General features: G+C 34.0%; 1 protein-coding gene across 1 annotated transcript in view; it reads left to right on the top strand.

The window, feature by feature from the left end:
* LOC149807292 (axotactin-like) overlaps positions 1 to 27,025 on the top strand; it is a 228,898-nt gene that overhangs the window by 138,884 nt on the left and 62,989 nt on the right. The window contains exons 17-25 of the mRNA XM_089964906.1: positions 1,391 to 1,613; positions 4,832 to 4,939; positions 5,722 to 5,864; positions 9,020 to 9,280; positions 14,142 to 14,291; positions 19,723 to 19,896; positions 22,041 to 22,178; positions 22,726 to 22,879; positions 26,145 to 26,227. Coding sequence (XP_089821032.1) covers positions 1,391 to 1,613; positions 4,832 to 4,939; positions 5,722 to 5,864; positions 9,020 to 9,280; positions 14,142 to 14,291; positions 19,723 to 19,896; positions 22,041 to 22,178; positions 22,726 to 22,879; positions 26,145 to 26,227 — 1,434 coding nt within the window. The remainder of the gene's footprint in view (positions 1 to 1,390; positions 1,614 to 4,831; positions 4,940 to 5,721; positions 5,865 to 9,019; positions 9,281 to 14,141; positions 14,292 to 19,722; positions 19,897 to 22,040; positions 22,179 to 22,725; positions 22,880 to 26,144; positions 26,228 to 27,025) is intronic.

Raw genomic sequence — 27,025 nt, 5'->3', positions numbered from 1 at the left:
GTTTGATTAAAATTCCATTGTACATGAGGGATTACAGGTGATGATGTAGCACATCACATGACAGTCATTCTTCAGAAGGGTGTACTTAGGGTTAAACCTGGAAGAGCAGAAGCTGCAAAAACATTTGAGAGAGATAAGTAGAGAGGGCCTGTGATTACTCAGATGTATAGATGCAGTAGAATTGTAATCAAACATTGCCCAGCTGGCAAGTCTTATTTAGTTCTTCAAATTCCATTGCCATCAAAGCCCATGAAGTCAGAGCAGTTGCTGCATTTTCAGCCTATATATGAATTATTCTTTAGATGGTGCCATGAAAGTCACCTTCTCGGGATCTTACTCCACATTCTCATTGTTTTGCTTTTGATTAATTTCATACCAGAGTGAGGGCATTGAGTAATGTTGCATCAGTGAGGACATTGGTTAATATTGCATAGTGAGGACATTGGTTAATGTTGCATCAGAGTGAGGACATTGATTAATGTTGCATAGTGAGGACATGGATTAATGTTGCATAGTGAGGACGTTGATTAATGTTGCATAGTGAGGACATTGATTAATGTTGCATCAAAGTGAAGGCATTGATCAGTGTTGCATCAGAGTGAGGACATGGATTAATGTTACATCAGAGTGAGGACATGGGCTAATGTTGTATCAGAGTATGGGGACAGCTTATTGTATGCCATCAGCCTTCCATCAAGCTGTCAAATCCAGCAAAGAAGAATTAATAGGTATTGCATTACTGCTATTAAAATGTACTTTTGGGGGAAGGTATTGAGCATGTCATACTTCCCTGCTAATATTGCTCAGTTCTTTTCTCATTCCCCACTCTGATATCCTTTCAGTCCAAGTCAAAGCAGGATAATATTCTTATTGTCAGAAGTGGTATATAGCAGGGGTGCACAACCTTTTTCAGTCAAGGGCCAGATTGCATTTTCTAAGACTACTTGAGGGCCACAAACATGACACTACATGTTCTATACAACATCGACATGGTAAACAAAATTAATGTTAATAAATGTTGTAATAAACTACTGCTTGACATGAAGGTTTTATATAATTTTATTTTTAATAGTTCAGTGGATTTCTAATTCCTTTAATATAATTACTGTTCACAGCCAGATTTCTATGTTGTTTTAATTTGCCCTGAGGGTCAGACAGAACATGTTCGCGGGCCAGAATCAGCCCGTGAGCCACAGGTTGTGCACCCCTGGTATACAGCATCAGAATTCTAGACTTCTAGTTACTAGTTGGAGGAGAGAATAATGTCCTTGGACTTAACAATTAGTAGCAGGAAAAGATATATCTATGCAGTAATAGCAAGTAAATAATACATAATTAAAATTAGTTACTCTCCCCTAAAGAAAAATTCATCAGAAATTTTTCTTTTCAGCCAACAAGATTGGTTTTTTCTTCAGCTGGGGCAAGGAGCAGCTTGACATAGAGATTTTGACGTCAGTCAGTGATGGAAATTGGCACCAGATCATTATGGAATATGACCAATACAACATACGCTGCATTGTAGACATGCATGAGGAGGTAGCCAATATTCCAGAAGGAGTGGACAAAGTCCTGGATTTTGATGGAGCTTTGTATATTGGGGGCATCAATTCACAGTATGTGTGGCAAGCCTTATGTATGTGGAACTGTTGCCTAGATTTGAGCCACTGACCTTAATTGTTGCATTATAATATGTTTCAGGAATCTGAGAGTTTGATTGCTTTGTTCATTTCACTTGCCTATATTTTGTGTTTTGAATAATTACTTTATATAGTCATCTAAACTTAAATACAGTATCAAAGTAACAAATTTCATAGATAAAGATATAAATGAATAGTCATTATTCTAGATATAAATGAATGGTCATTATTCTAGATATAAATGAATGGTCATTATTCTAGATATAAATGAATGGTCATTATTCTAGATATTGCATGTACAGAATTACAGAAGTAATGACCATCAACTGGACATTAAAGTGACCACAGAAGTTTGTCCTTTGTGGGTAGGTGTACTTTACGTAAAGGCTTAATGTGAAAGTGACATTGTGAAAAAAAGAATTGTTAAATGTCCTTATTAAAAGTGTCTGCTAAGATAGGTTGAATATCATGATTATAAATGTTACAAAATCATGACCATATGCCTGGTATAACAGATGATAATAAGTGTTATAAAACTAAAATTTCAGGTGCACAAGTTATTTTTTACAGTCATCAAAAGGCTTTTGAGCAGAAATCAGCTACTTAACATAGATGAAACTTAATGTTTACCAGTAAATTAGAGAAAATATTTGGTCACTTGATGGAATAATATGTAATATCAGTAATGATTTAGACACTTGACAGAATAATATGTAATATCAGTAATTTATTTAGACACTTAACAGAATAATATGTGATATCAGTATTAATTTAGCCACTTGATGGAATAATATGTAATATTAGTGATTTATTTAGACACTTGACAGAATAATATGTAATATCAGTATTAATTTAGCCACTTTATGGAATAATATGTAATTTTAGCGATTTATTTAGACACTTGACAGAATAATATGTAATATCAGTATTAATTCAGCCACTTGATGGAATAATATTTAATACCAGTATTAATTTATCCGCTTCTCCCGCGCCACTTCAATCCGATGTATTTCATGTATAATTTGCACAGATGAATCCAGTCCAAAATCACAAACTTTCGTCGAATCGAAACAAAACACCTAAATATATTCACTCCAGATCAGATGGAAAAGTCGTTGCAATGCCCAGTCATTCACAATATGACTGCAAATTTCAATTTTAACTAGACATGCAATTTTCTTTTGAAAGTTATGTCGACCGCGCGACTAAGTTCAAATTTATCTGGGTGGAGCTATGTGCGCATTAATAATGACATCATTTTGTAATGTCAAATCTGCGCTTGTGTATTTAGTTTGGAATACGGCATTCATTCATTTATGTTGTTTCTTGTAGTGTATTTTGTTTACATAATTAAACCTTTTAGGTTGAATAAAAAAAATTAGCATATAATAAAAAGATTACTGCATTTGTATGGGAAAATATGAACTCGTTTTGTCGGAAGGATATACTGCACTCACAAGTTCATGCAGTATTCATTCTGAAAAACTTGTTCCTATTTTCCCATACAAATGTAGTAACCTATAAATTTAAAGCACTCCACCAACTGCATTTGGTGACATTGTACACAACATGCATTTGGTGACATTGTACATGGCATGCATTTGGTGACATTGCACACGACATGCATTTGGTGACATTGCACACGACATGCATTTGGTGACATTGTACATGACATGCATTTGGTGACATTGCACACAACATGCATTTGGTGACATTGTACACGACATGCATTTGGTGACATTGCACACGACATGCATTTGGTGACATTGTACACGACATGCATTTGGTGACATTGCCCACAACATGCATTTGGTGACATTGTACATGACATGCATTTGGTGACATTGCACACGACATGCATTTGGTGACATTGCACACAACATGCATTTGGTGACATTGCACACAACATGCATTTGGTGACATTGTACATGACATGCATTTGGTGACATTGTACATGACATGCATTTGGTGACATTGCACATGACATGCATTTGGTGACATTGCACATGACATGCATTTGGTGACATTGCACAAAAGCACACATGTCATTTTTTGTATTCAGTGGTAATATCTCAGCTTTTTCATGCAGTTTTTATGCATATGACATATTTCTATTGTAAGAACACATGTTTACTGGCACTCTGCTAATAATGAAGATAAATAGCTGTAAGTTTTATCCTTATTCATTTAAAGTTTTTTTTATCAACACATTTGTTGAAATGTACTATAATAGGGGTCTTTTCATTGATGCTTTCCTTTATAAGATCTGCACCTCTTAAAAATTGCACATCCCCCACTGTTTGAAAATCCTGGATAAATCACTGATACTTTTATCCAGTGAATCTTCTGCTGTTGTATTTTGTATTTCATAGCTTACATAATTAAGCTACATACCTGATGGCCCTTGTTGCAGCACTGAGAATTTTGAATATCATTCTATGTCTAACACTTAAGTGACACTTTTCTTTGTTTAATTTGACAATAAATGTGGTCATTTTAAAGTAAATGAACAATCTTAATAAACAAAAAAGATGCAAGAATATATTTTTTGGAAGTAGGCATAAGCTATTGTACTATCCCTAGCATTGGTGTCTGCACAGATTAAAGCATATACAAATATACATCAACGATAAATGTCAACCATTTTTTCTTCCTTGGTGTTCAGTAACAGTTTGGAATGAGCTTCTAATTACTTGCCCCTGGGGTGTGGGTGAGGGACTACCTTGTACATCTGTGTAAATTATTTATAAATTCTTGGTTAAGATTTTTTATTTAGCTCAGGATTTTTGCATATTGTTTAATACAGGTAGATGGGATACATGCTGTGTACTACACCCACATCACAAAAGTAGATTACTATGACTTATATTTGATGCTTTGATTCTGAATAAGAGCATTAATTATGTCTTGTCTTTGAAAGATCTTGGATGAGTTGGATTTTGAGAAAGAGTATTTATTATGTCTTTCCTTTGGAAGTAGTTTGTATTAGACTGTCACAGAATAGTTTAAAATTTACATGTTATAAAGTTTGGAAGATAATTTAAATAGGTTGTATTCTTGCAGTATCACGTAAGCTTACTTAGTGAGATGGGCAGCTGTCAAGTTATGCTAGGCAGGTGAGTGATATTAGTCCCAATTGGACTTCTTGTTTTAATTCAGTATTAGTCCCAATTGGACTTCTTGTTTTAATTCAGAGTTACCAGTGCAGAAAACAGCAGAATGGCTTCAGGACTGGTTGGATGCATGAGGGGACTGGTTTACAATGGGGTTGAGACTCCTCTCAATCGTCTCATAGACTCCAGGTAAAGAAATTGACACAAAATACCTATATATAGTAACTAAATTAATTATTTGTACTCTATTCATCCAGAATTTACAGCTACAAGCATGTGACTGACAGATATTCCTGATTTACCATATACAATGATGTTTTATCGTGTATGATTTCATTTTCATGATTGGTTTGTATTTACAAAACCATACATCTGCTTGCAATGATCATGTGACAATTGCTGAGTAAAATTTTTTTTTATATACATATTATGAACAATTGAATAATGTGATTATATTGTTTGATTATTTCATTGCTTTAGGGTTGTGGTAAAATGTAATGCTGTGGTATAATTCCAAGTTGTCAAGGGCAATGTAAGCTCAGAAGTGAAAATAAAACCAACAAATCGATGTTTTAATATTTAAAAATGTGTCTGATATTTTGAATATAGGATATTTTTGTTGTACTTTAAATGAATAACTGTCTGATTTGTTACATTCTGGACCTGTCAGAAATGGGTGGCATCTGTGTGAGAAATATGACATGTAAATCTCCCACATGACAGTAAAATTTATTTATGATGTTTTTTGCACTGATGTTCTTTATCAAAAGTAGAAAAGTTGTTAATAAAACTAAATAGCATAAAATAATTTTCAAAATATTTTATCTCTTCAATGTGGATGAGGAAAGTATGTTAGCTGCTTGCTGGAAGTACATTGTTAGCTACCGGTGTACAAATATTTGTGAATTCTAGATTCAGCAACATTTTTTAAGCCAATCAAATTACAGTACCAACATATGAATCTATTTCAGTACTCAGGATGTGACTCCACAGTGCATGACCTCATGCTGGCCCAATCCCTGTAAGAATGGGGCAGAGTGTGTTGAGAAATGGGGATCACACCAGTGTATCTGCATCAACAAATGGGCTCACTATGGGGAGGACTGTGAAATAGGTACCGTTAGGTGGATTTTTGTGGACATAAAATTTGGTGAATTAGTTAGATAAATGTATGCTAAACATTAAATGTTTTTATCCCAATCCAGCAGTCATATCAATAATTTAAAAAAAAAAAAATTATGCAGCAATCAGCTTGTTTCTCTTATGGTTTTCATTTAATATCTGGTTGAGGAATCATGTTTTTTTCCAAAATACAAAATATTTTTCTGACATTTGTGTAAAATTGTATACATGATCCTTGGGGAATTTTCCTCTTTTTTATGGTTAAACAACAAAATTACTTTGCCAAATAACATTGTTTTATTAATTTGAGACCTCTCTCAAGTTGGGTGTATTATTATATTATATGATGCATTAATCTTTTAACATTTGCTTTATAATGGTTGGAGAGATTTGAATGAAACTTTGCCTAATTATATATCATGAGAAGACAGCATGTCATGTACCATGGCCATGCCCCTGCCTCAAGCTCATGGTAAATGAGAGGGGAAATGTAATTGTATCGTTACCCATGGTATACCTTTTGAACATACACTAAAGATATTTCCATGAAACTTTGGTCATTTACATATCATGGTCATACCTCCTGCCTCAAGATCAAGGTCATGGCAAGGTTATGTAATTTTGCAAACAAGGTCATGGCATCTTGTATCCTTGTTCAGAGTGTAACCTTTGAATCAGTGAATGAAACTATTACCAGTTATATCTCATGTATAGAGGGTGTGTCACACGTTATAGCTACACCCTTGCCATGAAATCAAGGTCCAGACCTGCCAGTCCTTATGATTTTACCATAAAGCTTCCTGAAGTGATCCTTCAATGACAGACTTTTTGTTCAGTAGCAAAAAATATGAAAATGCAATTATTGTATTCAAAATCAGGTATTGGCTTGCATGGGTTCAGTTTGGATCTGAGATATTGTATTATGTAAAGTGGTATTGGTCAAGGAACAATATTATCTTCACTACCTTAATCTGTCCATGCTTACGCAAAACACCTGTGTGACCAAGCTTCCACTTTTATATTATTGTACTGCCTGGAAATCTTGCACAAGAAATGAAACATGATGAAGCTGAAGATGACATGCAGGCTCTTAAAAAGTCCAAACAATTGGCACAGAAGTATGAAAAGAATATTTAGATTCCAGGCCATGCTGGAAAAATAAGGTAGGAAAGGCAACTTTTGTATTCATTGAATACCAAAATGCTTTGAAAATTGCTCTGGCAGGAGAGATGATTGCCATCACCATGTGAACTCACAGTGTGGTTTGAGATTGCAGTGTTTGAAACTTAATTGGAGATCATTAGATCTGATGCATTATAAATAACTTATTAGTTGAACATTAGACTGCACTTTGAAACTTGTCAGTGTTATGTTTTCTGAGTCAATATTTGTGTAAAAAATATTTTCTTACACCTTACTTAAAACTGGTTGAAGTTAATGGGGAAAAAAATTCTGCAGGATTGGCAGGTGTGTAATTCTTTGACTTGGATCAAGTCTGGAGTATAACTTTTGAACTACTGAAAATATTTTAAGGAAACTTGATTAGTTATAAATCAGTATAAATGGCTGACTGCATACTGTAGCTACAACCTCTACCTCAAGGTGAAGGTCTAAGCAAGAAAAAAAGTATCTTCAACTTTTATCCTTGTCTAGACTAAAATATTTTAACCATTGAAGATATTTTGATGAAACTTTAACTAATTATATAGCTTGAGCAGACATTGTGTCCTTTACCATAATCATGTGTCAAGGTCAAGGTCATGAGGAGTGAAAATATAAATTATCAACCTTTATGTATGTCTACAAAAAAAACTTTGAAACCAATAAATATATATAGATGAAACTTCAGCCTTTTATAGAGCTTGACCTGTCAGTGTCTCGATTATTCACAGTGATCCTCCTTGCATCAGGGGTCACATCAAGAGATTGTGTTATTCAGTGGCCTTTTCCCTTATCCAGGCTGTTACTTTTTACCCCTACAAAAATGATTTTATGATAATGTACCCAGATCCACAATTTCAAGTCCCTGAAGTAGCCCATCATAAAAACATAGGGAACATTTGAAGTAGCCCACCATGAAAATCATAGAGGACATTTGAAGTAGCCCACCATGAAAATCATAGAGAACATTTGAAGTAACCCACCATGAAAGTCATAGAGAACATTTGAAGTAGTCTACCATAAAAAGAGAGAATGTCTGGTTTAAGAACAGCCAATAATACATGAAGTTGTCAAGTATGACCTACAGAAGGGAAACCTGAAAACAGCCAGGTTGCAATTCTGAGAAATTTTCATGGCTTTTTGAAAAATATTTCTATATAGCACCTGAGATATACCTAAATTAAAAAAATAAAAAACATTTTAAATAAATCGGTCTGATATCTTTGTAGTTAACCTGGAAGCAACACATTAACAGATGATGTTACAGACCTGTATATTGTACAATTAATGCTTTATTTCATTGCATTAGTTGTTGTGTAGGCTGTCACTGTCACATGTGCCAAAACTGTAATGTGCATTGTGCTATATATGGAACACACCTAAATGGTGAATAGACCTGCCAGGAAAATTTAGTAGTATATAACTTCAGTCTAAATTTTAACCATTTTACCCCATTTTGTACATATTTGTTATTTGTAGAGAGGTTTAAGACTAAATTCTGATCTTTATGGCTGTATAAACATTTTTCACCAAAGAATTTTGCCATCTTTTAAAAATTTGAGACAATTCATTCACTGTCATGCCATCGAAGTAGTGCAACCAACCAAAGCTAATATTTTTCAACATCTAAATCAACCAGTTCTTGGGCTAGCCTTCATGCTCCTAATTCTAGTCATCCAAATTCCAGACGATGCTAAACAATATATGTGGCCTCCATTTTGGATAAGAGAGAATGGGTTTCTAATAGGTGATTTTCTTCAAAGGTGGCATTATGAACACCAGTTTAAAATGGCCAGTGTTTACTCTGGGCATCAAAATGTACTTTTGTGCAGATAGTGCACAGTTGTTCAAATGCACTTATATGTGAATTGAATCGAGACTTAAAAATGTGCCTCCATTGAAATGTAGTAGAGGCATCCATAGGTGTTTAGGATTAAAAGTAAAAGAGTTGACTTTCAAGGATAATGATCATGTACTATATTTTAGATATCAATGTTGATGCAGTGACCTTTACTGGGGCTGAGACATCCTATCTGCTATTCAAAGAACCTCCATCTTCGAACCTTCTGGACTCCAGCATCATCTTCAGTTTCCGCACCTTCCAGCAGAATACACTCCTACTATACCTTCACGACAACCTCAACAACTTTGTACAGGTGGAACTGACAGATGAGGGGAATGGGAGCTATATAGTTGTCAAATTCAACAGATTTAACAATATTATCAAGCTAGCTAAACCTACATCAGGTAGAAATCACAAGTGTACATTCAAAACTTTGTACTGTTTTTAGCTGTCATCTTATATGTTTTATGAAGAATTTTTTAACCGAGTAGTTTTTTTGTGGGGGATAGTGATTTTTTAAAATCCTTGGAAATTACTGTATTGAAAAAAAATAATTTAGTTGTATTAAGGTCTGAAAAGTTTTTGTCTTCTCTCATGACACATTGACATATATCAATGCAAGCTCTCAGGTTGAGGTTAAAAATAATTTAAGGATATTTATATCTACTGGCCATAGACCTGCAGAGCTGTCATTTGTTACACAAATTTATTATTGCTACTCCTCGTAAACTACTTGGAGGATTGCCTTGAAGCTATACACAGGCATTCATCCCATGATCTAGTTGGTCCTAGATGTCCTTAACGAACCGAGTAATCAGCTAGGATTCCTGTCATAGATGTCCTTAACGAACCGTGTAATTGGCTAGGACTTCGGTCTCTTGCTAAATAAAGTATAAATAACATTCAATCTCTAAAAACATCAATTAATAAATAACTTAAAGAGGTAATATCTAAAAACTTATAAATAACATAACGTAGGAAACACACCCTAAACACCTCGACTAGTAATACCATAATAATCTTGAAAATCTCTCTTCATACATGATATCTACTAAGAACCTCTGTAAACAGCATAGAACATCCCCCCTCCTTTTAGAACATTTTGAAGAAGAAAAAAAAAAAATCTCAAAAAAAAAAAAAAAAGAATAAAAATCTCAAAAAAAAAAAAAAAAATTAAAAATCTCAAAAAAAAAAAAGAAAAAAAAGGCAAATGCAACAAGAAACCAGCGATGTAAAGCAAGCAGGACCGTTCCCGAGCTCTCCTTCCCACTAATGACAGCCAACCATTCAACTGTAGGGACCTTTATGGACCCACAGATTGAGGCCAAACTATCAGGGTTCCTTGAATCCATAAAAGCCTGGGGGAGGTGGCACCATCCCCTTCTCAAGAAACAACTAGCAGGCTGCGGTGCAGTCAGAAAAAAGTGGCACATGCACAATTGTGCAAAAGCTACTATAATTAAACTCAACAACAAAAATCTAGTTCGTTTTGAATGAGAATGGAGCTGTTGGATATCCAATATGTCTGTCACAGTGGCCATTTTCAAATCATTGCTACTTCTGCTGAAAGGATGGTTGTATTAACATGGCATTTTCACAAAAAGACTTCTTATGATGTCTAGTTGGTCCTAAATGAAAATAGTGCCAATCTGATGTCCAGCATGGCCACCATGGCAGCCATTTTAAAATTTTTGCTATTGTTAGTCCTTCATCATTGATGACTATATCAATATTGGTTTTCTCTACAGGTTCTAAAGAAAATCGTGCCAGTCATACATCTTATATGGCTTCTGTGACAACTGTCTTAAAAGTTTTGTTGTCATTACTCCCTTAGATCATAATGACACGAAGTTTTCACCAAACAACTTCTAATGATGTCTACTTTATCCTGAATGAAAATGGTGCCAAGCTGACATCCGGTATGTGTAGCACAGCATCTAATTTGAAAATCTTGTTATCATTGAACAATATCAGAGATGGTTTCAAAATTTAACATTTATAATGAAGAAATGGTTGTATCTTGAGTTCCTGGAAATTCCTTTTGCCCAGTAGAGCATCAGTCTCTTCAAGGGACTCTTCTTTCATTTTTAACCATTGTTTTATTTTATACACATTGTATGGAATGTTGACATCTTTACAAATTTTTAAAAATTATTTCATGTTTATCATTATTTGGAATTGATTATCTTTCTGAAGCTTTTTGTGGAATTCTTTCTTTCTAGATTTCTAGGCGGGCTGGTCTATGCAACTTTCAGTGAAACATGGGAATTATAATTTTTCCAGCATGAAAATTTCTGTGATAGCTTTTTAATATTATTGGATATTGGATCTTAAGCAGCAAGTTAAAGTTCATAAATTGATGAATTTAAATTAAGTTGACATGCACACCTCACAGATTCTGAGTTGCAGCTGTCTCAGTAGCAAAGTACGTGCAACCATCATAAGCAAACACTGATAAACTAAAGCTTAGAATATATATTTGTTATAAAAAATCAGGGTCCCAGAGTGGTTGAGTGGTCTAAAGCGCTCACCATTACAGATCATTGCCATCTCACCTCTGTCTGTGTGGGTTTGAGTCTCAGTTTTGGCCAGTGTGGGTATGTGAGAAAGCTTGCCAGTAGCTTCTCATGGGTCGGTGGTTCTTTCTGGGGGTTTTCTGGGTTCTTCCTCCACCATTTATACTGGCTGCCATGTATAGCCTATCTTGTGCTGAAAACTGGCATTAAACCCTACAACAACAACAACAAATCATATAGAAATGTATGGACATTAAAATGTTTTTGCATTAACCACTGCTTTTGACAACAAAATAAGCATTATATTGAGCTTTATTTTGATCAAAGATTTTGTTAGACAAACTGGAGACTGTTTTTTGCCTTTTCTTAAAGAAAAAGTGAGATCTTCATCTAACTCCACATTATGAGATGGTTTGCAAGTTAGATGGGTGCACAAAAACAAAGGAGTGATGTTATGTACAGCCTCACTATATAAGCCCTTTTTTTCCTTCAGGGTCCTAGGCAATAGTTTGGAGTAGCTTTCATGGCACCTACCCCTTGGGAGGTAGCCAAAGGTGCTTGCATTATATATACATATTCATTATTTCTATACATTCTTTGTTAAAAATTTGCATTTAGCCCATTATGAAACAGCTTTTTGCACACTGTATAGATACTGTTACCTGGAGTGATGAAGCCTAGTGAATGGATACAACTTAATGAATACTACACCCTCCACTCAAAAGCAGGTCACTTTCACCCATATTTCATGCTTCACTGACCTTGATAAATTGGTGTTGTATGTTTATTTATAATGCTGTGTTCATTCAAGAACCATTAAATTAGATGATCATATGTTTCTAGTAGTATTGCACCCTTACAACAAAAGAAGGTTTTTGCATCCTATACTTAACATTGTACTGATATATGTTAAACTGTTATGTTTAGGTGAGGATCATGTTTTTTTGCATATTGTGTACATTCTGTCCTATGATGAAAATTGGTGAGAGATTGCATCTTGACAAGTATTACAACCTTATTACAAAAGTAGGTTATTATTGCCAATATTTTATGTTTCAGTGACTTTGGTTACATTTCATGTTTGAACTTATTTCTGAAGCAGTATCTATGCTAGAAAGATGAAACTTAATGATGGTATTCATCTCTGTGAGTACCATACATACTTAAAATAAAAGAGGTTACTGCAAGTATATATGGTAATAGAATAGCACAGGGAGGATAATATGTCTTAGTGAGACATTTGAACTTGAAAGAACATTTGTATCTTGCAAAGACATATAAAGAGACACCAGATTTTATTTTCTATTCAAGGGAGGCTATCACCATCAACATACAAATTCAGATGTTTCTGCTTCCCCCACTGAAAGGGTTTTGCCTTGGACACCCAGTGTGCAGAACAGCCCTTTGCAGCCCCATTCAAATTTTTCCATCTATTTAGAACAGCACTTTTGCAGCCCTATCCAATTTTTTCCATCTATGTACATGGGTTTTGCATACATTTCTGCCTTGAATCGTTAAACATGGTGAAAGGGAGCATCTTCATAAGCATGACACCCTTATTGCAAGAAGAGGTCCCTGTGACTTATTTATTGTGCTTCATTAACCTTTTTGAGATTTTATGTTTAAAGTTCATTTCTTGGGCATTGTTTATCTCAGAGTCAAGAAACTTAAGTATCTTAATGAATCCCTGTTAGTACTACACACATACAAGCAATGATCATAGTGACCTACAGTACAAGCTATACTAACATAGATTAAGTACTTGTGTTAAGTTTGTGATGGCATGAATTTTTGCATGCTGTATACAAGCTGGTCTTTACAAGAGGCCGTTACTGACCAGTGCAAGTAGGAAGCAATATTTGTATTCAAAGGGAAACATTCCATATGAATGACTATAGATTGTATATTGTGATATATGTTACACTCAGCAGGCTAACTGCATACCGTATATTTGAATGAGTTGATATTGGAAGCGGATTGTATGGGTTTCTGGTTAGGCCTTAGCTGCAGTGACTAACTAATCAAGATGATTATTGATGCATGAGTTGTGTTTGTAAAATTAGTCACACTCCATGGTTACAAAAAAACTGTGACTTCCAGCCAATAAAATCTTATTTTTTGGTATGGAGAATAATGATAGCTCATGAGGCATATTTTTGTAAACAGTGATTGTTTGAAGAAAAGCGTTACTCTTTGTTTTTAATCAACTCGTTTTAGTACCTCTGCTTGATATCATAGAAAAGAGTGATTCCTTTCTTTTATTTCATGCTTTTTATGCCTCATAAGAAGGAACAACAGTTTATAGGAAAAAGTTTGGTTTGAAATTTTGCATGTCTAAAACGTCTACTTGAAACTACTGAAACATGATAGAGGTGAGTTTTGTCATTGGTGATTCCATTTTTGGATTTTGATATTTTGCTTACAAATGCTAAGAATGTAATGAGATTAGAAAACCCAGTAATGGTTGTTCCATTTAATCATACCTGGTACCCAGGGAAGTCAGTTTTGTACAAATATATGCTAGGGTACTTTGATTTCGCCAAGTTCATATTAAAATGATAAGAAAATTCTCAATTGCATCTATGGCTGAGTACCCCACATTAAAAGTGCCTTCTCTGGGTCCAAGGTATGTTTTACTGGAAGAGCCTAAGATAATTAATAATAATAATAATAGTAATAATGAATATTTAATAAAATTATTATTATATTAAAATTCTTTTTAAATCAATATGAATTTTATCTTTATTAGGGCTAGGAGATGGTCAGTGGCACCAGGTGGCAATAGTCAACACGGATGGTTATATCAAGATTTTTTTGGACACAGATAAAGTTTTTAATGGCAGTACCTACCAGAAACAGAAGCTGACCAAGTACACAGACAAACCATTTCCAGCTACAGGTTTGATTCTAAAATTGTGCAAAAGACTTATGACTTGTACTCTGAGACAGTCATTGGTACTCTGAGACTCTTTCTGCACAAGAAAAGTTGCTTATTCCTGGCTCCAGTTCAGGTTCATTACTGCATCAAACTATGTTAGAAATCCTTCCTTTACCATGCAGATTTGGCCCTTCCTAATGAAAAGAAAATTTACTTTGTCTTTTGCATTGTTTTAGCAAAAAAATGCTGAAATTTGATCTGCTTACTGAGACAGAAATCAGAGTGAAGTGGTCTCCCCTTGAGTAGAGGGATTGGTGCCAAATCTCATCATTAACACATTAACCCCTGGAAGTTTTTGTCGTTTTCACCTGAAATTTGAGGAGGAAACACATTTTGAAAGCTATTTCTGAATACATCCTAATACATCAACTTCCAGGTGATTTTCCAATAACCTAATGCCTACTTATGTTAGAAACATCATTTTTCATTGGCTATTTTGCTCGCGCACGAGCAGAAGGGTAAAAGTTTTTTTTTTTTTTTTTGGGGCTTAAGGGACCCGTCATTTTCATATCGAGACCACTCTTTATTCCAAATACACATCTTATCCTACTTTTTGCAAAGGTTCATCTGTCTGTTTGCAATTCATACTGGTCTCTTTTAAATCTGAGACCAAAAAGTCTAAAATCCATACATAAAATCGAATTCCGAACACAGGCAAATTTTGGGTGAAAAAAATGTGGTCCAAAAAATGAGGTTTTTCCCTCTCTATTTTGTAGTGCAACTCGAACTTCCAGATTATTTGGTATCATTGTAGAGCTACATCTGTCTACCTTTCTATAATACCACCCACTTTAGTGTATCATACATGACCTTGATGCAACAGAGCTTGGAAGTAGGCTACTCCTTCCTGCCACGTAAAATCATTGCATGGGGTTAATGAGTTAATCAGTTATTACAGCACACTCAAGGGCCTGGTAAATACTTTCCATTCAGTGCCTTTCTCAATTTTGATTGATCCAAGGTGTTTTCTCTTGATAGGGAAGTATACTCCATAAATTTTCTCACCAAACTTCACTATATGCTCAAAGTAGACAAATATTTTGTAATAAACTGTCTCTTTCTTGTTTATGTGAAAAAGTACTTACCCAAAACTCAGTACTCAAACTTATTGAATTTTATTTTAAGTTGATGATCATTTATTCCCAGTAACACATCATATTTTGATCACCTAGCCATTAAGGCTATATAAGCTTGGTCCATTGTTAATTGTGTGTCATTTGTATCATGTGGTCTGATTGCAGTTACTGTTTAAATTCTTCTAAAGAACTGGTGAACAGAATTTGACCCGATTTGATAGAGAGCTAGCTGGCATGAAGCAATTTACAATTTGTTTAAATTTATGTCACTACATAATCACATATAGCTGTCATTAGTACAAGCAGAATACCTTTGAATGACTTCTCAAAAACTGCACAATGGAATTTTTTATTTGTTCAAATGATGCTGATCCATCATCAAATATGGCCACGAATACTAATAATAGAAAAACATTTAAACAATTTCTCACAAATGCTCAACATAATTTAAACAAATTTGACATAAAGTATACTGGCACAGATGGCTTTAAATTTTGATTGATCTGCTTTGGTAAGGTGTTAAATGGCAAAATAACACGTGTAAGACATTCAGTGCTGAGGCTGTTGAAGTAAAGTGCCCTGCCCAAGGACATACAATATTACTGACCCAGGCTGGTCTGATGATGGGATTCAAATGATCCTCAGTTAAATTTGACCATCCTGCAGCATAAGGGCTTTTAGATTTGTAAAAATGATGCTAATCCACCATCAGATATGGCTCCCATTACTTAAAATAAACTAAGCATTAAAAATGGCTGCAGTTGTAATCCTTGAATATTTTGAAGCAAGTGTGATAGAATTTGACATTGTTTAGTATTGCCATATTAAAGTACATGAAACATTTGGGTTCTGAGGTTTGGCCAGTGTATGTGTGTGAAATAGCTTGCAAGTAGCTTTTTATGGATTGGTGGTTTTCGCTGTGGCTTTCCTGTGTTCTTCCTACACCATTTATACTGTCTGTCATGTATTGCCTGTTATTGCGGCTCTATGGTCTTAAACTAAGTAATAGAAAAGAGTGAAAACCAATAAATAAAAGAGTGAACTTAAACAAATAACTTATTTCCCAAGAATACAAAAAAATAAAAATTTGCAAATAAAATTCCAAATAGTCCAAAAATTTCTACCATCAGTCCTAACAAATAAAGTTCTTATTAAATTCCAGTTGTGTTCAAAATAAGATCCCATGCTGAAGGTGTTGATGTGCCTGTAGTCTTGAAATTACTAATGTACCATTGGTCCAAAGTGTGATGGTATGCTAACAGTCTTTCAATTAATCACAACAATGTAATCCAAGATGTCCTTGTCTGAATTCATTATAATTCCAAATTAATGTTTCTTTCCAAGAAGTTATTGTAAAGCACTTTGTATTTCCAGTGAAAAATAATTCAAATAAATAATTCCAACCAAGTCAAATACCCAACACAGCAAATTTTCTGCTAAAAATGTTAAAGCAAGAATGGATAATGTTTCAAGCAAATAAGATTATATAAAAAAACTAAGACACAAAAGTAGAGCCAGGATGCATGTCCAAAGTTCATTTCTAAAATATTCTAAGTTGTAAACAGCTAAAATCTGTTACTAAAATTATAATAAAGAATGTGGTAAACATCAGGTGCAACAATATATTCTATGGGGAATACCAATATTCTAGATCAAGACCCGAACCAACATGTTAATCTTTATTGATAATAATCCTAATATTTAACACACACTCCTAGAGAAATATTGTCTCAGTATTATTTGTTTACAGAATAAAACAACAACATCTCTAGTCAGTTACACCATGAACTTGATTTTGGACAAGGTCAAGTCCAAAATACAATTATACATAACCTATAATCATGGAGGAAAAAAACTAACAAATACAAATTAAATATACATAGCAGTTATCTTGCACTGAGAAATGGCAATAGACCCTAAAACAACAACAACCTTTTGAATAGCCCCCTCTCCCCCCTTTTACCATCTGCTTTATATAGCCAGAATCACTTAGCAGCAACAAACTTTTGTTCAAAAGTACCCCTCTATAATGGCTATGTCTTAAACATGACTGGTGGCTCTAGTGCCTGATATATTAGTGCAAAAACTAAAATTCATCTCTCGAGTGACCACAATGGGTTTTACAGATAGAAATCAAGGGCATATAAATGTATTGATTTATAAATATAAAATGTTGACATTTGTACCAACACACTGATATAAAAAAAGTATTTATCTTTAGTACATACAAAGAGGTAGGTAATCTGGTTATCACAACAAATGGCAAATGACATCAGCTGAAGTCAGCATGAGACCTGGTTGCCATAAAGTATAAATGGTATGTTAGCCCTAGTGACTTCTCTGTCTTAAATTACAAAATATATTTTAAAGGATGCCAAACTAAAACCAGTCAGTCATTTGAAAAACTCACATCCTTGGTAAACAATGAGCATTTTGTGTAATAATTACAAATTGTCAGTGAAGGAATAATTGTTGTGAAAAGTGCAAAATGTGAGATATTCTCATTGCAGATGGCAATTTGACTATACAAAAAGAACATAAATCCTTTGATCACATTTAAAAATTAATTATGCCATTCATACTTTACATGTAATTATTTCTGATATGTGTGATTCCCTTCTCCTAAGACCATTTTCCTGTGGCAGAATGTGTGGCCTTGTAAGAGGTGAACCAGTATTATAAAGACACAGGTGCTATCAATTGCTATAGGCCCCAGGACTGGATTTGGTGATATATCCCTGTCCCTAACTTCCAATCCCAGCTTTTCATATGTGCAGGGAAAATCATTTTTGCATGGTCTTATTTCATTTAGAAATGTTCTAATAAATGCTCTGGAATTATGCTTTGCCCTTGAATTTCCCATGTAGCCTCCAATTTGGCTCCACAGAAGCACTGACATGTTTATTTGGTTTTCCATTTAATGGCTGCACTAATGAAAGTTTCTGTTCCAGATCTTGTACTCATTTAAATGATAATTCCTCTCTCTCTCTCTCTCTCTCTGTTCTTTTCAAGGCCATAAATCATTGATTTAATGCAAAATCATATATTTTTGCCAGTTTCCGAGTCAGAAATTTAGTTCTCTTGTCAATCTTGAAAATATGTTTCACTAACTGCTGGTAGGAGCTTTACAGTGGGCTTAGAACATAGCATTACATATCTGGAAATGTTGATCTCCAGATTTGTTTGTTTTAATTAAAATGGGTTGTCATCTGATATATTTTATGTCCTTTTGCAATTTTACAATCACTGATGCAAACCAAGCTTATCTGATCAGAATATGATATTAGATGTAACCCTGGACTTGAATCTTCTAGTACTGTAGTTTGCAGCATGGAAGGAAGAGCTATCAATGCCTTTATCTTAGTTGAGAAGTAAAAATCTGTGTCCATGTCTAGTACAGACTCTCGATGAGTTATTTCTGCATTACGATACTTCTGTGTCAAAATGACTGGTTTTTATTGAAACAGCTGATCTCATAAACCTTTTTCTTAAAGATGCAAGTTCTTTTAAATTGATTCCTTCAAAATGAGTGAGCTTTTATCTTTCTGGGACATCAGATTCCCTCTATTCAAGAAATGAGAAGGGCTTGGTTTCTTTAGGAGCAGTCCATGCACAGCAACAACCTGGAGACGAATGTCATAGTGAATACCTTTCATTCATGGCAGGAGACACTACCAGGAAAAGATATTCTGATTCATTCTGACAGTTCTGCTATCATTTGCATCTGATTCTGATTAATTTTTAGAAAAATATATTTGATTCTTGTGATTGCTGGTTTGGGACACATTATTAGATGGCTAATAATACACAACATCATAATTGTAATTCTAGTGAATGTTGTTGACAACAAAAAAGATTTCAAAGTATGGAATAATAGAAAATGGCTTTAATTGTCTTTAGTGGAGCAAGTACTTTATATAATATCTTTAAAGGAAAATTAAATTTGATATTTTTATCAATAAGAATCTATTTTATATCCTAGGTTATAAGTCAAGTCCAACTGCAAAACAACATAGGCCCTGATATGCCAAAGCATATGGTGCCAGCAGATCTGGGTCTCTGTTGTTTGTGTTGCACTGATTACTTTACAAACTACGTAATCCCAGATCTGCCGCTACACTGCTGGTCTTCGTGTATCACCTAATTGTATTGACTTGATACAACTGAGGTACGTTTTGCCCAAAAGTTTTTAACAATTTTAGTTCATTAAATGAATTTTATTTTTGTTCTATTGCAGGGAAGTGTATTATTATTAACTTGTGATGAAAATAGGACAAACAAATTAAACCCAAACAACACTCTCACATGTTTTGCAGATGAGACTGTGATCCCTAAAAGACCTGCAAACCAACCAGAGGATCTAATACATCTATATGTTGGAGGGGTCACGCCCAATATGACAAACCTTCCCCCATTGTATGGTTGCATCAGAGGTTTGAAAATTGGCGACACAGTATTTGAAATGCAGAAGGCTGCTGAAAAATATAAATGTAATTTAAACATGCTTCATTTTATTTTTTTGCTAATTTTGTCAGAATTGTTCCTATCTGTGAAATAATAACATTGAACAGCCAAAGATATTTATAGCACAAAAATGTAATTTTTATACTCTGTTGATTTGGTAATATCACAAGAATAATAACATATCCTGTATGTTTTATGATTAATTTTGTGCATAACACTTGCTGTATCTGTGTTCACTATTATCTGACCTGGCTGTAAGGCCAAATGAGCATACTGTATGGCCCTGCATATGTCATGCATTGTACATCAACAATTGCTATTTTAAACTTTTTATAAACTATTATAGCAAATTTTACAAATTTTGTCAGAAAGCATCTTGACATGAAAGACCTTAAATTTATAAAAATAGTGCCAGTCCATCATCAAATATGGCCACTGTTATCACAAATAGAAAAACCTTTCAGCATCACAACTTCTAAAACCATTGAAACAAATTTTTCTTAACTGAAAAAGATCATCCTGGCATGAAGACCTTTCAAACTGTACAAATTATGCTGATCTGTCCTCAAATTTAGCCTTAAATGCTATAAACAGAAAATCCAGTCTGTCAGGCTTCAACAGTTTCTTTTTTCAACTTTTCAGAAATCACTAATTTCAAACAAACTTTGCACAGAACATCCTGGCATAAAAGCCTTTAAAAATTTTGCAAATGATGGTGATCTGTTATTAAATATGGACACCATTTCTAAAAATAGAAAAACCTTTTAGTGACTTGATCTCTAAAACTATTGGACAAAATTGTTTGAAATTTGACAGTAAGCATCCTGGCAAGAAGGCCTTTCAGATTTCTCCACCAAATACAATTCCAGATTACATTAACATTAGGTAATAAACTCTGTTACCTCTCAAATCCAGACCTTCCAGAAAGAGGACAATATATAATTAAATGACTACAATTCAACCAGATGTTTACCAGTTTAAACTTTCACTTGATATGATCAGTAATACTTTGTACAGAATCTTCAAATTCAGAAAAACCTGTTTTTTTTCTCTACCCATCCATCTAGAAAGTTGGTAGACTGTTTCTATAGACTGTATTTGCCCTGTGTTGATATCATTATTTTTATTTTTGATTAGTAATAATGTGAGTGTTTTACAATCTGAATGTCTGTTAGTTTGATACAAATGATTCCATTCTCCAATTAGATGTAACTGTCATAGTTAAAAGTAGAAGAACATTTTAAGAACTTTATCTCAAAAAGCTGCTAAACAGAATTTGGGCAACTTAACAGAAAGTGTCCTGGGAGAGGGCCATTTCAATATTGTATGTGCAGTGAGATCTGAAGATGCAAAAACTAGGAAAACCATGCAGGAATTGTTTTCATAAGATATGCAATCCATGAAACTGGAAGACTTTTTTCAATAGAAAGCATTCTACTGACCCAGATTTCTTGGCCAGCTGTCAGTTTATTTGGCAATTAGGCAGGCCTGTTGTTTTGTATTGTGTCAAAAATTGCATACTAAACCTGCACTAAATTGATTATACACAGACAGTCTACAACAGTTGCAAATGGAACCCATTACTGCATGGTGATTACCGATTGTTTATTAGCTGTACTGGTCATGGACCAGAAGAGCTTGCGAGATGGCCAGTGAAGCATCAGGCACTTCTAAGGACTCACAACATTATCTTAGTTATAATGATAAAATGTACCTTACATTAAGTGATACTTTTATCCTCTGCTGTATTACAATACACATTATACTGCACAAGTTAAGAATGGTTTTCTGTTGTAACTAGTGCAGATCTTCTACGTTTTTACCACATTCTAGTAAAGTTTTTAGCACATTAAGTATGTGTTTTTCCCTCAAACTGAGGACATTAAAATGCAAGATACCTTGTCATTTATGTTTGGTTGATGCCTAAACTTCTTAATTATAGAATACAATTATCAAGGTAAAAACATTTTTTACAAAAAGAGCTTTAAGGCAGAAAAAGAAGAGAAAACCTTCACACTTGGTTGAATGATTTAAGTTAATTAAGATTTTGCCACAATATGATGTAATTCAGCTGTCCATATATGGAGAACATTTTGAAATCAGCCTTCAAAATAATTCAGTTTTGTAGTTTTAAAATGTAATTGATGAATCTGTTTTATGTCTGTTTCAGCTCTGTCGGCTGCTTGTGACAGTGGCTGCTCCCCCAACCCATGTCTTAACAAGGGAATCTGCATGGATCTTTGGCAGAATAAGAAATACAAGTGTAACTGTTCACTCATTGCCTTTGCAGGGGAAAGATGCCATCAAGGTAAGAATGTACATTCATCTTAAGGAGAATATCAAGGAATGTCTTCAGGTCCTTTCAACCACCACACGCTTTGATCTTTTACAGGGAAACCCATTTACTGTATAATGGTGACTATTTAAAAAAAAATTTATTCATGATTTGACATGAACTGAGGTAAGAATTTTGTTTTGAAAATACAAGCATATTTGATAATAACTGGCAGGCCCTAATTAAAAAAAAACATAGATTTAATGGCACTGAAAGGAAATGATTCCCTTATTATAATGCTTTGGGACACTGTATAGAATCATCATTACAGCCCTAGAAAAGTCTTGGAGCTCATTGGGTTTTTTTTGCCAAAGGGAATTAATTCAGAGATTGTCTAATTATGAAGCACATAGTCTTCTTACAAGTGGGAATTTTTATATGGTCAGATGATTAGAATGGCTATTTGAGTGATTTTAATGATCACAGACATTGTTTGAATATTTTGAATAGTACATATACTAAAATAGGTTAAAAGTAATTACCTAAGATAATTATGGCATGGTTGATGTGTCTTTAACAGAAGCCTCAGGACATTTTGGCGGAGAGACTATTGTGCAGTACAAATTCAGTCCTCCTCCCTTGTTTGCGGCAGTAATGGAAAAGTTGGATCTGGTCTTTAAGGTGGAGTCCACAACTACTGATGTGATGATACTCACATTTATATACAGTGAAAGGTATTTTTATTAAAAAAATTCTAAAGCTAATCAGGAATCTGTTGATTATAAATTCAAACTTAAGAAGTTTTATGCTTAAAAAGATTTAGTTGTAAGTCATACACTCCTTTTATTTGGCTTGTTTTGAAAGTATAAAAAAATCACATTTCATTTTGTATATTGGTGTTATTATGAAAGAATTCCATTGTATTTTGTTTTCAGAAAGAACACTTACTGTGAAACGTACTGTGAAAGAAAAGTACACAGCTTAAACTATACCTGTATATAACCTGTATATAACCTAAAATCATGATAATAGAAATAACATATCCATTGGGAAAATTCTGTTTTTGACTGCATATGATTTGCTTATCTGCCTAGGTTTACTTGAAGTCATGTGGTCTAACATGAAATGCTAAATACTTTTTTTCAAAAACTTGACTTTTAATGAACCAAATCATGTTCTTTCATATGATATTATATTTAATGCCTTTTTCATATGACATTCTATTTTATGCTTTTTTCATGTGACCTGTCTATTGGACGCTTTTCATATGACATTCAATTTTATGGTTTTTTCATGTGACCTTCTATTGGGTGCTTTTTTCATATGACATTCTATTTTATGCTTTTTTCATGTGACCTTCTATTCGATGCTTTTTCATATGACATTCTATTTTATGCTTTTTTCATGTGACCTTCTATTCGATGCTTTTTCATATGGCATTCTATTTTATACTTCTTTCATGTGACCTTCTATTCGATGCTTTTTCATATGGCATTCTATTTTATGCTTTTTTCATGTGACCTTCTATTCGATGCTTTTTTCATATACCATTCTAGTTGATGCTTATTCATATGACATTCTATTTCATACTTTTTTTAGACATTCTATTTGATGCTCTTTTATTGAAAAGGGAATATAGTTTGGGTTAGTGTTCGATATTCTAGTTTGTTAACTTGTGTCTCCTTCATAAATATGCTGCAAAAACTCCTGCAAAAATAAGAAAAGTTTAATTCAGTGTGAAACTACCTTAAAGTACTATCTATGATCACTGAGTGCTTTTATTCCAATAACACTTGTAAATAGCAAATAGAATTCTTATAATGCAGTCTAAAATTTGTATTAAACACATACACTCAGGTGTATAGTAAGAACTTGTATATAATTAAACAACAACTGCTACCACTACTACTACTGCTTCTACTACTACTGCTGCTACTAATATTTTGTAATTTTAACAATGTTGATGATATGCTAATTCGGCTAGTGTAATTTGAGAAATATGTTCGTATTTGATATGTCTGCTACAAGGTTGAAAATATAGTATAATATTGGCCATCTTTTCATTGGTCTATTACTAATTTCATTTTTAAAACAATAAATTAAGTATCCACAGGTGTAAAACATAATTGGATGGCTTGTACTTGGGGAAAGAAACAAGACTTGTGATCCAGGGTCAAAATATCAAAGGTCAACGTCACTGACTAAGGAAGAGAATAATGTTTTCTGCATAATGACATTAGTTCAAATCACATTTGTGGACCAAAGTTTGTGGATGCATTGTACTTGGGTTAACGAAAAATTCCATCAATTTCTGGGGTTTAAAAACCAATGGTCAGGACCAGTTTGAATGAATTGAATGAAAATGGTGCCTAGCTGACCTTCAACATGACACTATAGCAGCTATATCGCAAATCTTGTTATCATAAGTCCCTTTTTCATGACTGGTGGCATTGGCATGGAGTTTTTATTGAAGCACTTTTGCAGTATTTAATAGGCTGTGAATGAGAATGGAACTGCTCTGACCACTGTTATCCCTATGGGCTTAAGCTTTGTAACAAGAAAAGTTAAAACCAAACAAGCAATCAATTTTCTAATCCCAAAATATTTTTTTAATCCAAAAAGTCATTGAGTACTTTGTAATTTCAATGAATAACTTTGCAATAAATGATTTCTCTCTATAATTATATCTGAACACAACTTAAAATAATTCCACTGGCTGGTCTTAAGATAGGAATGAATAATATTTTGGCCACAACCTTATATTAAATCTATGACACAATAAAATAAACAGGATGTATGTCACAAGTTCGCTTGCAGAACATTCTTAGCTTGTAGATAAGGCTAGATCTTGAACTCATATATCAGTAAACAACTTAATTATAGCTTACAAACATAATAAAAAAATTAGAATTTTCAGGTTTGCTAAACCTCTACTCTCAATTACAGACAAAGGTCTTGCACACAAATACAAATTAAATATACATAACAGATGGTAGACTGCCTTTAGTTATACCACTTTAATAACTTAGTTGTCTTTTTTTTTCTTTTTTTCTTCCAAACCATATTAATCACAGATTCAATAATTTTCATTCTACGATATTGGGGGTCAAAGTGAAAGGTCAAAACAGAGAATTGTGGTTGAACAGGTGTATTGTGAAATATTTTTTTTACTAAATTTAGTTTCTTGGAGTTTCTCAAGAATATCAGAGATGGTTTCAGTACTTAGCAATTAGGAAAAATTAAGAAAAATAAAAGTCTGGAAGAAATAGACTTGTCTTGGATTCCTGTAAATTCATTTTGGTGATTAGAACATCAGCCCCTTCAGTGAACTCTTGTTGCAATAATTATATTTCCTCCTCCACATCGTGGCTTAATCATTAGCTTTCAATCCCTCTCAGGGGCCCCGACTGGTCTAAAGCACTCTCCATTACGGATCACATCCATCTCACCTCTGTCTGCATGGGTTCGAGTCTTGGATTCAGCCAATGTGGGTATGTGAGAAAGCTTGCCAGTAGCTTCTCGTGGGTTGGTGGTTCTTACCGGGGATTTCCCGGGTTCTTCCTCCACCATTAATACTGGCTGCCATGTATAGTCTATTGTGTGCTGAAAAATGGCTTAAACCCTACAACAACAACAACAACAAAAGCATCAATCCCTCTCCTGGCCAGCTTGAATCAGCCATTAGGGAATAGTTCAGTGTCTGATCTTAACATTAATAATGGTTTCTAATTAATCCATCATACTTTCTGGCTACTCCAAAATGATCATCTTTTTACAAGGGGATTCTTGTTTATTTGTAAATGCCTTGTTAGGATTTAAGCAAATGTTTGGGGGTAATAATAGGCAAAATAATTCATCACAAAGCGTTCAAGAAACAGAATATTATTTACCTATTGAAAAGTTGAAAGTATTGGTGAAATGGCTACAGAAAGGATGGAATTACTTAGTCATCATAAAATATTTGACTTTTGAACTAAATTGCTATTTTTTTTATTTCAGGCACTCTACACATGACTTTATAGTTGTTTACCTGGATCCAACCAGTGGAGTTTATGTACAGATTAACCAGGGTTATGCTATCCGTAAGTAGTCATAAACAGGCATCTGTGTCATTACTTTCAACCATATGTAACATGAAGATTATGTCCTTTTGTATTGAACACTAATGAAATTTGTATCTTGCCTTGTATTGTCAAAATATATGATTTTGTAGATGGGTGTAAAGAGACAAATTGTATAGCTTTTCTTACCATAGCATTGACAAGCCAATAGTATATAATTGTTTTGTCTCTCTTTCTGCATTAGTATTCACTGTTTAAGCTTCTGTACTTGTTCATACCAAAATTGCATCATCTTAAGATGAAGTTGTGTCCCACATGAAAAGTGGGTCACTGTGACTTACTTTTAGGAACATAATTTAGCACTGCATAAAATTTGTTTCAGTTCTTGAAATCCTTTTCCCCTTTCCACAAGCTTGTAGTGTATGTTAGTTTTGGGATGAGGATTTGTTGCACACCAAAACTGATTCACTGAGACCTATTAGGACTACTCAACCTTGTTTACAAATCATGTCCTGGCCTCCATTTCATGAACATAAGTCATTAAGTTAAGTCTGTGTTGAATACATATGATTGGTCAGTGTCAAACTAGATTTAAAATTTCAGCCAAATCAGATCACTGGATCCTCAGCTTAAGTTCTTTTGGTGAAATTCAGCCATGTCTGGCCTTTAACTTGTATTTTTCAGTGTAAGTGACCAAACTTGAAGTGTGTGTACATCTTTGGATGACTGCATGTTGCATATCAAAAGTGGAAGCTACATGTAACCTTCTCTCAATTCAACATTGCTTTAAACATGTTGTAGGGTACATATTGTAGTAGA

The sequence above is a fragment of the Sinohyriopsis cumingii genome, chromosome 1, assembly GCF_028554795.1.
Source record: "Sinohyriopsis cumingii isolate HCF-2022 chromosome 1, ASM2855479v2, whole genome shotgun sequence".
Classification (NCBI taxonomy): domain Eukaryota; kingdom Metazoa; phylum Mollusca; class Bivalvia; order Unionida; family Unionidae; genus Sinohyriopsis; species Sinohyriopsis cumingii.
This window is presented reverse-complemented; position numbering and strand designations above follow the sequence as displayed.